The 15,689-nt window shown below is 40.2% G+C and overlaps 1 protein-coding gene across 3 annotated transcripts in view; it reads right to left on the bottom strand.

Annotated features, from left to right (window-relative positions):
• Positions 1 to 15,689, bottom strand: part of pou6f2 (POU class 6 homeobox 2) — a 76,983-nt gene that overhangs the window by 40,411 nt on the left and 20,883 nt on the right. For all 3 annotated transcript variants that reach the window (XM_039790863.1, XM_039790864.1, XM_039790865.1), the window contains 2 exons: positions 11,727 to 11,824; positions 6,372 to 6,591 (listed from right to left, as the gene is read on the bottom strand). In XM_039790863.1, coding sequence (XP_039646797.1) covers positions 6,372 to 6,591; positions 11,727 to 11,824 — 318 coding nt within the window. The remainder of the gene's footprint in view (positions 1 to 6,371; positions 6,592 to 11,726; positions 11,825 to 15,689) is intronic.

Below are 15,689 nucleotides of genomic sequence, written 5' to 3'. Positions count from 1 at the left end.
CAGACTCCCACAGCCTCTCTGCTGCTGCACGATCACTTCGTTTGTTATTCTCACTTCTTTGGTTCTTTTCTCTTTCAAATATGGAGGAACGAGCTCTATGAAAATCCATACAAGCTGTACACAGTCAGAGTGCGAAAAGGAAACATTCACTGCCCAAGATATCGATCAAAATTATAACATCTGGGCTGAATGTAAGTAGTATTGATTAGAGCGTAATGCTACATTGATTTGCTTGTATTATTAAGTCCATGATTGATCCATATTGATAAAATGTTCATTTACATTATAATGTTACATACAGTTATATTGAAAGTGAAGATGTATATCAAAATGATGCTGTACATATAGTAGTTTTAAGCAGGTTTTCTCAGATGTATTATTTTCACTGTATTGTAAGTAGATCTTTTATATCGGGACATTCCTCAAAGCATAAATCTGAATGCCAACAACTCAATGTGAGGAAACAGCCTCCTATTAAATCTTTTTTAAAGCACCTGTGATACTTAAATTCATAGGAGAGCATTAAAAAAAAGCAAAGATGTGCTGAAAAAAAGTGAGAAACATTCACAAACAAATTTGGTATTTATATTAATATAAAAATACAGCAGTTTGTGTATTTCATCCTGTGGCAGAGTCACTGATTTAAGGCACTCGGAGTAGAAACACTGATAAAAACAGGCTGAATACTCACATTCAACCTTAGAGAACAGATCATGCAATAACTCACATTACTGGGGAATGGGAAATAAAGGATGCAGCTGTGCTACTTTACACAATTCCACATTTGAAGCAATCGGTGATAACACCATTTTCATTCCGGTTCAGTCCCATAAAATTACCATTAACATTACAACTCATGCAGAACACAGATAAATGTAAAATGTCACCCAGTTCTGCCAGGCGGGAATTCCAGTTCCACAAGATTACCATCTCTGTCTGCTCTCTCCCACTGCACCTTGTCTAATATTTCATTTACAACATTTTATAAGTTCATTTTCCCCTCACTGACCATGTAAATCACAAATCAATTTTCATTTAAAATGCTTGACTACAGATTGTTGCTGAAAGCCTCTGAATTGCGCCTCAGCGATATGGCAGACCTTTAGCAAAGCTTTCGGAAAACAGTCTGGCCGGAAAGGGAGGAAAAAGTGAGATGTAATTTCTACAAAACAACTCCAGGGCCAAGCGGTCAAGGCATTTACTGGAAGTGGTCAAATATCATAAAAACAATACACTATTATGTATCGTAGTTTGTATTAGATTCAGTGCTCCCTCATTTATTGAAACCTTAGACTTGTGATCGACTAGTCTACTCAAAAGGAACCAAGGCTGATTATTATTATGATGAAAAGATGAACACTATTGATTGGGCATAATTGTTAGGGACATCCTATCAATATATGCAACAAGCTTAAATACTGATTATTTATTAAGATAATAAGTGTGCAGAAGATTATAGAAAAGGTTCATCATTGAGATTTAATTTAGAAAATACCCACAGAACTTGTAATATGTTTCCTTGGTGAACTGATAATTTGGTTAGTAACAGTAACAGTTTGTAAATGTAATTATACTGAGGAGAAGGTTATCTGTTATAGCTCGGGAGTTAAAGGGATAAAAAACAGCTGGATTAAAATGGAATCGTTTTGAGTGTTCCTAATTATTCATGTAATTGAAAGCTACTTTGAAGATTTGTCATGTTGGCATCCAAACTCCTAATTTGAAAACCTATTCTCTCATACTACACTTTACTACAAAATCCTTTTAAATAAATGCATTACACTCTCTGCATGCACAGTGCAGACAGACACACTGTGTAATGTAGAGAGACCATCTTGTAGATTGTTTTATGGCAGGAGGTTTGCAAAAAGCCTCCCTCAGTGTTTACCATTGAGGGCAGATGTCAGGGTTTGCTGTGGAGGAGCAGACACAGCCACATCTGATTAACAATATTATTGTCCTCCTCCACACCGCCATAAAGGCTCCCCCCCATTTCTTTTCTTTCTATTTCAGGCTTAAGCAGGGTGCTGTCCTGTGGCATGGCTGAGCCAGAGTGACACTGCCACCATCCACAGAAAGAAAACATGAGTCAAGCACCAGAAGGTTAAGACAAACAGCACTACTGTGTCTTACTAGACAGAGAACATAGAAATATCTTGACATACTGTACATACATTAAAATATTACTGAATATTCAAATACACTGTGCATCATTTGTGCTGTTATTTTTGTGCAATCATGAAATATATGTTACTTGAATTCAGAACAAATTAGCATGTCTGCAACAAGTGAAACACCAGGGGGTAAAATTTACTTACATCTCAGCTTCAAAAAAGACATCAGCGTATAAATCATGAGTCTCATGGGGGTGTCTGTGTGTTCATAAGTGCAGGTACAGTAAACATGCGCTTCAGCCTGAGTGTAAATGTGTGTGTTTGATTCTAACCCTCTCATCGCTCCTCTGTACATTTTGATTGGTGAATTTTTTCCTCTTTCCGTCGCCAAACTGTCACAAAGGCAGTAACCCCACACGTTTCCAAGCTGCTTATTGAAGACAAACAATAAACCACTGGCAGATATCAATGGCGTAGATGAGAACCCGGGTGCTATATCTGCTGGGACTGCCTGGCGAACCTGCCTCTGCCTGCGCTTCATCTCCAGCAGCACCTCTCACTCTCAATTATTTGGCTGCTGTCACAACAAATCAATCAAATTACCGCTCCAGGACTGTGTGCAGCTGATCCTATTGCACCCCTAGTTGCATTAGCTTTGAAATGTATGAGGTCTACATTTTATCACTGTTATTTATTTAATGCAGCTCTCTCCCCTGCGAGTCATCTTACAACCACAGCAAAGTTAAATCATTAAAGGACGACGTGGAATACATACTGCTTGAGAACACTTCAAATTAAACAGCGATAAGGGAGGAGGGATGGGTTTGGCCTCTATTGTGTTAAGATGGCAGATGTTGATGTGAGGAAATGTGGACCGCTTGCACTGGGTCCTCCTAATGCACTCCTCTATTGGCTGAACATGCACACAAACAACGGCTTATTTCTTTTCTTATCCCAAAATGATTCGACGAATACACACATGAGAAAAAGCAGCCCGCAATGACCAACTAGTGTGGCTGTAACAAGCCCAAAAAGGATGCTTGAAATCCTCTAGCTCCAATAATGTAATGGGTAAAGGGACACAGAGGCATTCCCACAGCAGACAGAGGTTAAGTCAGTGGCCCGGCCCGGTGATCTAACCTCTTAAAGGAGCAGCAGTCAGCTGAGGCAGAAGAAATGCAGTCTGACATGTCTTACTAGTGTAGAAACATTTGGCTCTTCCCCCAGGAGCCCACCCTTTGGTGGTATAATGAGCAGAGTGATTTCCCTAATTTGTATCGTAACAACACCCGCAACCTGCGAACGACACCGCTGAGCGTTTTCATCAAAACGGCAGACATGCCTTTGATTGGCACTGACACCGGGTCTCATTACTGCAGGTGAGTGGGATGCCGACCTTTATCACGGAAGCCTGAGTGCTGTTTTGTGTTTCCTGCGGACGAGTACAGAGGAACGATGTTCTCACCTCACCATTAGAACTCGGCTCTCTGATGTGATGCGCTGCCTGGTTTTCTGCTGAGAGCAAATAAGATGGGATATGCTTATTAATATGAAAGAGCTCCAGTAAACTAGCTTCTTGCATTACCTTTGAGTGAGTCTTAGAGAAGAGGAGTAGACAGATGAGACTTTGTTCTGCTTCCTCCCATTGGGCATTACATGTACAATGCTTTGATACAACTAGTTTTACAAGTATGGTAATCATGCTTTGCTTGTTATAAAATCATGTGAAATGAAAACCTATTAAAAATGCATCGGGAAGTTAGCATCATATCTAACAACAACAAAATCTGTAGATGTTCTATCTGCATCAGTCGCACATACTTATATTTGAAATTGTGAAAATCACGTATGATGTTTTTATTCATATGAGCCGTCATATTTACAGACCTCTAGCATGACCCAACCTAGTTTTTGCCTCTGTGAAGTCAGCTAGAATTGTGTGCACTCTGTCACAAAAGATAACTTTCTCCCTTGTTTAGTTTCATTGGGAATTTGTTTTTACTGCATGTTTGCAGGCATAAATCATTCTGACAAATAACCAGTTACACTGGTGCCTGTGTTTACTGAGTCTGCCACAAGATACTACTCAGTTTTATTTAAGCATACCACTCCAAATTTATAGCACAACCCCATTACTGTGATAGTTATTCATCACAGTCTGAGAGAGCTGCCCTCCTAAAGCTCATAGCAGTTCAGCCAGTTCCCTTCTGGTAACATTCATTCGTGCAGAGCCAGCTTTGATTAGGATGATCAAAACATGTGATCAAAGATGCTGTTGTTACTGTTTGTTCTAATTTTATCTTTACATTTAATTTCCCTCATTTAAACTGAATATGAAAATGTATGACAGAAAATCCTTATATTAATTTAATCTAGCTAATTAAACATTGCATTCTTACAAAGACTATGACTATGAGACCTCAAGCATGCTGGCTCTCATGTAAAGAATACAAGTCCTCCACCGTCAACCGCCCATTCCCCAAGACAAACAGCCTTATTAGTTGGCCATTAGCCGCCTCATTACATTTAAATACAGCCATTGGCTGGGCTCCTCCTGGAGTCTCATTACTGTGCCTCACAGTTGTCTTGTGTCTGATCTGATGCTAATTAGCTAGCAGCGTGAGAGCTGTAAAGCACACTTGCTCCTGAGGTCGTGAAATGAGCTGACTACTCCCCGGTGACAGCGCGCTGCTGTATTATATGTGTGATTAACCAGGCCTGGAGACCCGGAGGGGCGGGGAGGGGAAGCGAGGGGGATGCGGGGGCATAGGCCAGAGTTGCAGTTGTCTGACAGAGGTGCTGTGCCAGCAGGCCTCATTCAGCGGAGCTGTGATGAACTCAGACAGGGGAGAGTGGAGGAGTGTCGCGTGGCCAGAGGGGCCCGGACACAGTCAAGACATTTAGCTTCACTCGTGACTTGTGTCACTTTCTCTCCATGGAGGTCCCTTCAATGCATCCCCTTCAAATAAGAGGACATGCGAACAGGCAGTCTGTCATTCCACTCACTTAAAAAAAGATCTGCCACAGAGGCATTTCTCCACAACAGTTTTTTTTTGTTGTTGCTATCTCTCATGTATGGGGAATTTTATCAGGACATTGGAATTCGGGTTGTCTGTTGGTTTGTTTGTCAGTCGACAATAAGGATGACTGAGAGGTGTTTGTTTCTGCGTCCTGACACCATGACAATGCGTTTGTCGATCAGTTCATCAGATCACTGAAGCCTCTGGGTTGTTCCTCACGCACGAGGAAGAAGATCTGTTGAAGTGTGAGTGAGACGGGCCTGCTGGGCCCATTATCGTCCACTACTGATGGATACATTGAAGGGCTCGCTAGATAGATGTGAGTTTATTAAAAGCTCTGCCCACAGCGATGGCTGCTGTTATTTATGCATGTTTGTGTCCATTAGGCTTCTACCTCCACATTTCCTCACTCAGGGCATCTGTCCATCCATTTCCCCACATGAGGGGAGCCTTCCCTGCACTTTGTGCTGCACTGGCATTATTGTAATCTCTATCCTAAAAACACACTGCTTTACATGTAGCCTGGCATCTTTTAACATTAGTGCAGCTCTCTCATCTAAGATTTATGACTGATGGTTTCCCCATCCATCCCTCAATCTAATGGTATAAAAGAGACAATGTTTTAAACATTAAAATGAAAACCATTTACAACTATGATCAAAAGAGAACACTTGGGCATTAAAGTTTAAAAGGCAAGGATAAGTACAGCCATGTGGATGGACAGATGAGGTGGAAAAGAGATAAAAAAGTAAAGTACAGTGCACTCTTATGCACAGGAAAGAGGCATAAAGTGCTTTTGCGCTGCACTGCAAAACGTTGACCTGTAATTAATATGGTTGTTCCTCCGGGGAAGTTGAGGATAGCGGCTTTTTTGGGATACAAACCCCTGAAGGATTCTTACCTGCTCAAGAGGTTTGTAAAACATTTTTATTAAAGGAAAAACAAAAATGGTTCTATGTCATACAATGGACAAACTCCAGAAAATAACCTGTTGTATTTATATCTAATTTATATTAATAAATAATATATCTGCTAATTTCTTATGTTCTATAAATCATTGTGTGTAACACAGACAAACCTTCATTCTTGTTACATGACCAAAAAAAGAAAGTGGAGTACTTACTGGAGTACCTGAATTATTTTCTACTTTCTTCCTGGAATATCATGTTGACCCTGTTTTGTCATATGAATTAGTTTTTTTTCTGTCGATGTGTGTCTAAACTGCCCTCTTTCTTACCTTGCAGGTTCTGGAGAGGGAGCGTCATGATGCCCCCTGCAGCAGCAGCAGCCACCAGGTTCTGGATGTTGGCTGTGGGCAGGGAGAGAACGAGGCCCTGTTGCCCACCCAGGTGTCCGCCTGCGTTGAAGGGGATGAGGATGGGCTGGTTCATGCCTGGCGCTGTACCGGACATCACGCCGCCAACTGCATTGGCCAGCTGCTGGGCTACCAGGAGAGACTGCAGCAGAAACACACGACACACATACATAGCATTATTAGTTCACAGATGGGTCATTTTTTCTCTCTAATATATTTCATTTCACCAAACAACACTGTCATCTGAGACATTTTTTAAGTAGTATGTCCTTTTAATGCCAGCTAAATTCTAAATAAACTAAACACTGTCATGTGATTTATTTTGATAAGATCAAATTACGTTACCAGATTTGAGTAAAAAAGAAACACACAGGAAAATTAGTAGCAAAGAGAGTGCAGGGGCAGAGGGGTTGTTTAGTTGAATATGTTAGTCTAGTCTGCCTGACTCATTGATGCTTTAACTGACTGAGGTTTGTGCAAGTTAGAACCTATGGCCATGACCATGACTCTGAAATATCTGTAGCCTAACTGTGTAGTGTATTGATAAATCCATGGCGCTGTCCATGGTGCTGAAGAAGCAGACCGATTTGTAATAGCAACTTTTTCTATGAGTCTCACCCTTCTGTCAGTTTTGCTTGTTGCGAGACAATGAAACAAACCAGTTCCGTCTCCCGTATTAAAAGTTATCAAATTGTGGCCGGGTTGGCTCAGTGGGTAGAGCAGGCGCACATATACTTGGAGGTTTATGCCTTGACGCAGAGGTCCAGGGTTCGATTCCGACCTGTGACAATTTCCTGCATGTTTTCCCCCTTTCTCACCTAGCTGTCCTGTCAAATTCAAGGCGGAAAAGCCCCAAAAAATAATCAAAAAAATAAACTACTGAACAACAGTATATATCACAAAATGGCAAATATATAAAATTACCAAAGTGTTCAACTGCTATATATTACATGATACCAAACTCTATGTACAAAATTATAACTTTAATAGCTAATTTTTGTTCAAAATTATATATATATATATATAAAATATATATATATATATATATATATATATATATATATATATATATATATATATATATATATATATATTCTGGGATGCTTAATTGAGACAAGTAAAGCAGATGTCACCAAAGTGACTGTATCACTAATCAATGTGTTTTGATGAATGCAGTTGTTTTGTTGATGAATTCTGTGCTTTGTTGTGTCACAGACTGACAGTAAAAACACACTGCCGTTGGTACTGACAGAGATCAAATTCAATCTTTGTGAAAGAGCTGAGAATTTTTCTTTCACAGAGATGCAGAGTGATTTATGTTTCATACCATTGAACAAATCCCTGGTACCACAGAAATGTGCCTGAAATACACAGTGCTTTTCCAACAAAAAATAAAAAGTAGCAGTACTTTACTCTTTTGATGAGGGATATAACACATCACTCTCAGCTCTTCATGTATCCATTCATTCACATTAGTTCAAGTGGATTCAGTGCAGTCATACCCATAGTGGAAAAGATATGTTATCAGAAGTATCGCTCTGAGATATTTTGCACAGTAGAAGATCTCTTCAAATGTATTTTCCGAGGAAGTGGGTTTGGATAGACACCAACACATTTTTAATCGAGAGCTTTGAGCCCGAAGAGGGAATGTTTGTACCATGGCCTAAATCTCCATTAATACACAGGGAATGACATCTTACATTTTATTCATTCTGATAAAACCCTTTTCAAATTATGTCGGCGTTTGAGCATGTCAAACTGAATTTACACAGGAGGTATGAGACAGGAGATACTGAGGTTGCTGCAAAATCCAACAAAATTAATGTTTAAACATTAAATTGAATTGTTTGGAATAAAATGACAAGAGTACACTGTCACCTTGTGTTGTGTCCACACTAAAGCAGCCTTTCGATGTTGCTAGGTAAGCCTGGCTGCACTGTGTTGACTCCTCCACTGTGACTTAAGTTCACAAGCCTTTAACTCCAATTGTCAGCTATCTGCCTCTGTTTTGCATGGTGTGTCTGCCGCTTGCACAGAATGCAGAGCGGGCTGACTGGTGCGAAGACCCCACCGTACTCCCAAACCTGGTGTTCCTAGGTGACAGGCGTGTCACTGTGATAACCCTGCATGGAGCAGAACGCCTGCACCCACTGCGACATACATGTGATCACAGTTTAAGAGGTACGAGGTCACATGGGTTTAAAGCCACAACACACAGAGAGATCTTAGGGCGAAATATCTGCACTGAGAGACAAATGAATACAATACTGTATATAAAACATACAATAATAAAAAAGAATGGAGAGGTGATTGTTGCTGGCAGAAGTAATCACACACACTATATAGGATTCCTCTTTCCCAACATTTGCTTTGATACACAACAGCAGCGCATAACAAATGACAATATTTGACGCTTCTGAGAGCATCCAAAATGACATTCGCCATTAACTTTAAAGAATGAATTAATAATTTGGGAGCTCAAAGAATCCTCAAAGGACAATAACAAAGGCAACCCGTTTGTTAGCGGCAAGTGACATATGTTTAATCTTGCGTTTTAAACTAAATTTAATCTTGAATCGGAGCAGCATATAATCAAAGACACTCTTTGAACATTTCATCTCTGAGTCAAACAAAATGAGACTGCCAGACTTGACAGCAAAGACAGCCTCACATAGAAGGGAATAACATTAAAAGACAATTCTGCAATTATCAGATGTAGCCCTGATTTATTTATCATTACAGGCAGCTTTGGGGAAACAGGCAGCTGTTCGGCACACAGGCAGCTGCCAAAAGAAGGCGTTTTTTTAAAGCATGCATTGGTCTTTAGGCTGTTTGTTGTGCCAGTTTAAAACTGATTATGATCTTTATCTGAGGTGAGAACACTGTTTATGTACACATCAAAATCAGAGATAAGAACAAATTTAGCATGAAGATAATTAGTTCAAGTCTGCAGCCACACATCACGCTTTTACTACAAGAATCCCCAGCATCACTCATTTTGATTTACAGGCAGTTCACCTTCTGGCTTTTAGTCTGATACTCTCACTCCTCCTCTCCATAGGTGCTGCTGGAAAGCTGTTGTACAGTGCTTGGCAGGCCTGACAGCTGAGTGTTGAGAAGTGGTCTCCTAGGGGCCACACGGACACACAGACTGGGTGTGTGTTGGGCTCTGGATGGGGAAGCAGCCCCACTCAGGACTGGATCTGGTACCCAGCCTCTCTGCCCATCAGGGGAGAATAGGCCCTTATATCTGCTTGGCAGCTCTGGCACTGAGAAATTGCCCATAATCACCCAGATAGCAGACTTTTGTCATCCTAACTGCGAGTGGGAAACAGAAGGAAGGTGGATTCATGTTGGGTAAACTACCATCGGATAATGGTTGTTCGAACAATATCCGGCTCTGGAGCGAGAATCTATCAAAACATATTGATCCTGGAACAAGAGAATTGGGTATGGCATGCGGAGCGCCTTTGTTTCTGAAAAGTGTTAGCTTCGCAGAGACTGTACTGACAGCATTAATATATTAGATGGTGACTGTTGAGAGCCGCCTGCTGAGGCTCAGACTGTAACTGCTGCCTGCTAGAGATGCTTTCCTTTTGTGTGTATTTCTTATCTATTACAAAAACAGTGGCTTTGAGCAGCGAGTGTGTCTCTAATCAGAAAAGTGCTTTTAATTAAGCTCATTCTTCATCTCCACTTGCAGCAGATTGACTCTTTCACTGGGGATTTCTCACCCTATAAACCTGCCCAACAACGACTCTCCTCCTCTCATGTTTCCTCTTTTGTTTATCCTGATGAGGATTGACTGTCATTGAGTAACACTGAGTGCAGGGAGAATGGTCTTATTAAAGAGGGTGGAGGAAACCCCGACGCTCTGTGTGTGTGTGTGTGTGTGTGTGTGTGTGTGTGTGTGTGTGTGTGTGTGTGTGTGTGTGTGTGTGTGTGTGTGTGTGGAGCGGTGACATTGAGCAACACTAATGAGATAGATGTTCATTAAACATTGCAGAGCAACCAGGCCAATAAATCCAATCAGATAGGACAATGCCTGATTGAGCTATTAACAGGGCTGCAGGCTCGGGCTCTTTGCTCCCCTGCTTGTTTTGACAAGACCTGTATTGTCAACTCATTACTGCCACAATTCAATTACGTGTGACGTGTGATGACAAAATACTTTATGGTTTCACATTTTAGGTGTAGCATTCAGTGAGGGTGCTGTATGTTTTTGTTTCACTCATCACATGCACTAAAAGAATATGAATTCCATGTCATGCATGCACCTTAATCTTACTCTAATCATGGCTGTGATCAGAGTAAACATAAGTCAATTAACAGGGCCGATCAGTCGTCAACTTTTGGAGTTGCTCTTAGTAAGCTGAACTTAGTTTGGCTTCTGAATCATTCTACACGCGGGAGGCAGAAAAATAAACTGCCACGGAGCCCACACCAAACACAACGAGGAGACGTTGGAGCGCTCATCATCGCGGAGAAGGATGCTTAAGCCAACCGATCAGAGTGACTTCTCATGCACCAGGCTACAGTTTGTAAAATTACTTGTCATCATTAATTACAGTATCACACGGATAGTTATGGTAAGACAGTGCTACAGTCAAACCAAACAGTGTATGTTTGATTTCATCCATTCCACACTGTCACATTAACCAACATGATTTGAAATCAAAGGTCATTTGAGGAGAGAAAAGGAAGGGACAATCAACACAGTCAGACATGGAGGCATTATGACTTTGCAGTCATATGTTGACCTCTGCATTAAATGTTTGTCTAATACCAGGTATGTCTGGTGTCACCTGGGTTCCCTTTCTACGTGACTCCTCTGGCTCTCTGCTTCAGCCAGTTTTCTTATAATGAAATTTCTCCAGACCTCTGTAAGCTTGACGAGAAGGAGGCTAACTCAACTTTTATAGTTGAGTACAGGTGTCATAACTCATAAATTGGAGTTATTGTGGGAGCCTGCTTTTGCAAACTTCCTACAGTAAATGTTTCAATAAAAATATTAAACTCAAAGCATTTACATTATCATTAATTAAACCGAGTGTTTTAAAGTTTGGGTTGGTTGGGTAAGTTAAGGCTTGTTGCAGATCCCCTAGTCTCACTTTGTCAGACCGTCCTCCACAGCGCTGCGGAGGAGGGTCTGGCTAGTCCACACCGCATTCCGGGATGGGAAAAAAAACGTGCTGTGGTTTACTGGCATTTCTTTAAATCAATCACAATCGTCTTGGGCGGCGCTAAGCACTATAGACTACAGATGTGCTAACTTACCTGTGGACCCATTGGGAATCCTGGGTGTGACTGGCCCAGGTGACTCTGCTCAGAAGGACTGCTGCTGGTGTCAGACTGGACCGAACCGTCACGAGCTCCTGGGAGAGCAACAGACAGAGATCCATGTAGAAAGAAAAAGAGACAACAAAGAATCCACCTTAGATCAACACAGACAATATAAGTAGATAAACACACAACACAGACCACGTTGTGATATTACAACACAGAGTGCCGTACGGCGCAGAGGAGGGCAGTTGGGAAAGAAGGGGAATTTGTATTTAATGGCTTTATCAATAACCGCTGTAGCGCTGAATAAATTACCAACCAGCGGAGAGGCTCATTGATGGTGGATGATGCATACTGGCGGTTCCCTGATGGCCTAGATTACCGCTGAGAGATAGAGCTCCACCACAAACGCTGGGCCATATTATTCAGCCATTTACATCGCCGAGTATCACTCATCTAAACCCACTCCCCCGCCCGCCGCTCTGAGCCTGCAGCTACGAGACACAATTAGACCTGTTTGCTATGAGGGCAGAGTGGAGTGGAGCAGACAGGGACATGATAATAAGCTTGCTGATGGCTGCAGGGAAAACAAAGAACACCGCCGATTGGATATCATAGCAATCCCCATCTAACAGAAACTCTCAGCAATGCACTGAGTGTGGATTGCTCTGGAAGGTCAGAAAGGCTGCTTTGACCCTCACCCTTTGACCTCGATGATGCCTCACTATTGACACAAAGACTTGCTGATTGCAAAGATGAGTAAATCTTGCAGAAAGAACTGTCAGAAAAATTACAGTATCTTATATGTCTTTCACCAAACTGACTGTCCAGAGGAAAAAATACCCACTCACTAAAAATTTCTTTTTTTTAATTTTCACAGAATATTAAAGACTTTGTGTGTGAAGGGCAAGAATGTGCAAAACACTTGACCCAAACCAATAGCCTTGTGAATATGGCTGATCTAATAGTAGTATAAAAAAATGAAACTACAGTAACATCCAGGATGATTTTCTGACAATAAAAGTGATTTTTCTAATCTCAGAAAGACAGTTGAAATGATGTGGGTTCCGGGGATAAATGTCTTTTGTAATAAGTTTGTGAAGGTGAGAGTGTAGTGCCGCAGAAACAAAATGTGAAAAAACTACTGTATGTGCTATTATGAATAATGAATATGATAACATATTCTCACTGATTCATCTCACTCAGGTGTGTCAATAACAACTTCAGGCCTGTTATTGATGCCAGCTGCCATGTTTGACAACACTTGCCTTAGCCTGAGTGAACGAAGCTGTCCCTGATCAAAGTATTTCAGCTTTTTCTTTGGGTCATTTTTATTACGTTGTCTCGATCTGTGTGTTTTACTTATTTTGGGGACAAAGTGCCACCAGTATTCAACATCTTCTTCCTTATATGTTCCGCTCTGACTGGGTTTTGAGTTTGAGTTAAGGCACAACATTTCTTTGTATGCTAAGAACATTGATTTGTTTTCTGAAATGCCTCACAAATTAGTTTTTAAGGCCCCGAAAACATATTTTCTGAATCAGCCTATTACTACGTGTCACTGTGTCATACATGAACACACAATATTTGTCTTTGCTCGTCTTACTGGTTTGTAGTGGGCGAGGCTCAATTGGAAAAACGGGATGTCACGTACTTTCATGCACCAATCAGGAATCAACAACGTTTGAATCAAAATCTGGTAATAGCAGGTGGGAGGTTTGCTTGTGTTGCAAGGTACGTTGCAAGAATGTTTTTTTTTGTTGTTTTTTTTTTATAAATTTAAACTGATGCTTATTTATGTAGAGTTAAGAAACTGAACATGAGGTGAATACATCTATTTTATTCAATTATCAAAAACATGAGTACACTTCCCCTTTTTGATTAATATTTGAAATGTAAAGGCTTTATTAAGTACATATAAGTGCCCGTACTAGATTTATTGTTTGTTGCTTGTTTTGCCTTCATGTAAAGTGTCCTTGGGTCCCTTGAAAGGCGCTAAAAAAATTCAAGCTATTTTTTATTATTATTGTCATAGTTGTAATTTACAAGCACAATACAATTGGCAAATTTATTTTAAAAACACCAATGTGATAATGTTACAAAAAGGTTTTGAATGTATGATACACAACTCCCACAAGAACATCTTTTTATATGGAGAGTCTCCTTCAAACATCAGCTCTTTTCTACAATAAAGTGGATTTTGTGAATGATGAAGTCAAGCCAACTATGTGGAAATGGGTTGAAGGCCACACAACCTCATCAAACCGCACAATTTTGGCAATGAATACAAAAAATGTAATCACATTTCCACTGTAAGCTCGATTTCTTAAATGGAATATCGTGGCTTTTCAATAAAGAATAAAGCACTGTTTTTTTTATTCATGAACAGAATGAATAGGCTTTTTCTTGTTCAACATACAGGGCATGCAGTGGTTTCTAGTCCTTTTCTAAACGCTTCATAAAAAGTGGACTATTGCCAGAAAGATCTCATTGCTTGTCAAGTATATTTATGCATTACAGTTTAAACCCCCTCCGCCAACTAAAATCATTTCATCTTTACATAAAATCCAAATAATTGGTGAGTGGTATGACCTAACAAACCTCAAGCATTTGATGGCTGATGTGAAAGCCCAAGGGGAGCCTGCTTTTCTAGCTGGTTTCTACCTCTGGCTGGCTGGCCATGCTTCTCGATGAAGGGCCACATCCTCTCGCTTATCAACCTCGCAACGCAGTGGATATTTTGACAAGCCAGTCTCTTTTCACCAATTATTTCACCCATTATGGATCATGTTGTGTGCAGCCCCACCCTGCACACTCAGTATCTGGAATTAAGATCAATCTGGACTTACAGGAAATACTTTGTGGCTGTATTAGAGTCGATAAAAAGCAACAGATAAAGTACAATATCATCATAATCTGCTGTATAATTTCACATTTATTTTTGAAGGGGGGAATATTATGAGGCCATATTTTTTTTTTGTGGATTTCATTATCGATATTGTCTCTAAGCAGTTAAGTCTCACATTGAATGAAATTTTGATCAAATTAAAGTAATGTCTTTCAGTCTGATTTTCATTAACAGCAACTTTCCGAACATCTCAAAGGCAATTTTCTAAATGCTGCTGCTGCACTGTGATAACATAAAATAAACGAGCAGTGCTATTGAACAACTTTTGCGCCAGTGAATTATTAGTTTATCATCATAACAAAGCCAATTGGCTAAATGAACATATTCAGCTGTAATGAAAGAATGAGACTTCATACCATCATCAATAGGCTCCAAACAGTATGACTCATGACTGTAGTTAAGATATTAGTTGTGAATAATGTATTCTATCTGATAAACAGTGTGGGAGACTTACTGAATAACGATTCCTTGATGCCTTCATTTCACAATAACTTAGAAAGCTTCATCCCCTTGCAAATATCAGTAACGTTAACACGTTTATCGCAGGGGGGGAAAAATCGATAATAAATAAATACACATGCTCATCTTCCCCCAAAGGATTTGTGTAATTTCTTTAACTAAATTAAATAGCTGACAGAAGAAATGCCCAGGGAGTCAGTCTTCAATTCTTTTTTATTACTAGAATCTTTGTACATGTTTTGCTTTTCTTTTCTTTACAAAAAAATCTTCTTATCCAATGTGAATGATTCTTAAATAGATTTCCAGATAGAGATTAATACGCTATACAGGGGAAAAAAGAAAATATCTCGATCAAACCTTTACTAAAAAGAAAGTCCTTTGATGCCGTGATTATACGCAGGTTACACAATGGGTAAAATGGAATGAATGGATGTATTGATGTGACGAGAGATGAAAGTAGAGGCCAAATGGATGAAAGAACAGGCGATGCACATTCAACATAGCTTTACATTTATCTGGGACATTGAGGCTTCATCTTCCTGAGAAGTTTAGTCATTCTAACAGTACAAGTGGCCTTAAATCAAAACTCT

The sequence above is a fragment of the Perca fluviatilis genome, chromosome 22, assembly GCF_010015445.1.
Source record: "Perca fluviatilis chromosome 22, GENO_Pfluv_1.0, whole genome shotgun sequence".
Lineage (NCBI taxonomy): Eukaryota > Metazoa > Chordata > Actinopteri > Perciformes > Percidae > Perca > Perca fluviatilis.
The sequence above is the reverse complement of the archived record's forward strand: the minus strand, read 5'-3'. Positions and strand labels throughout refer to the sequence as shown.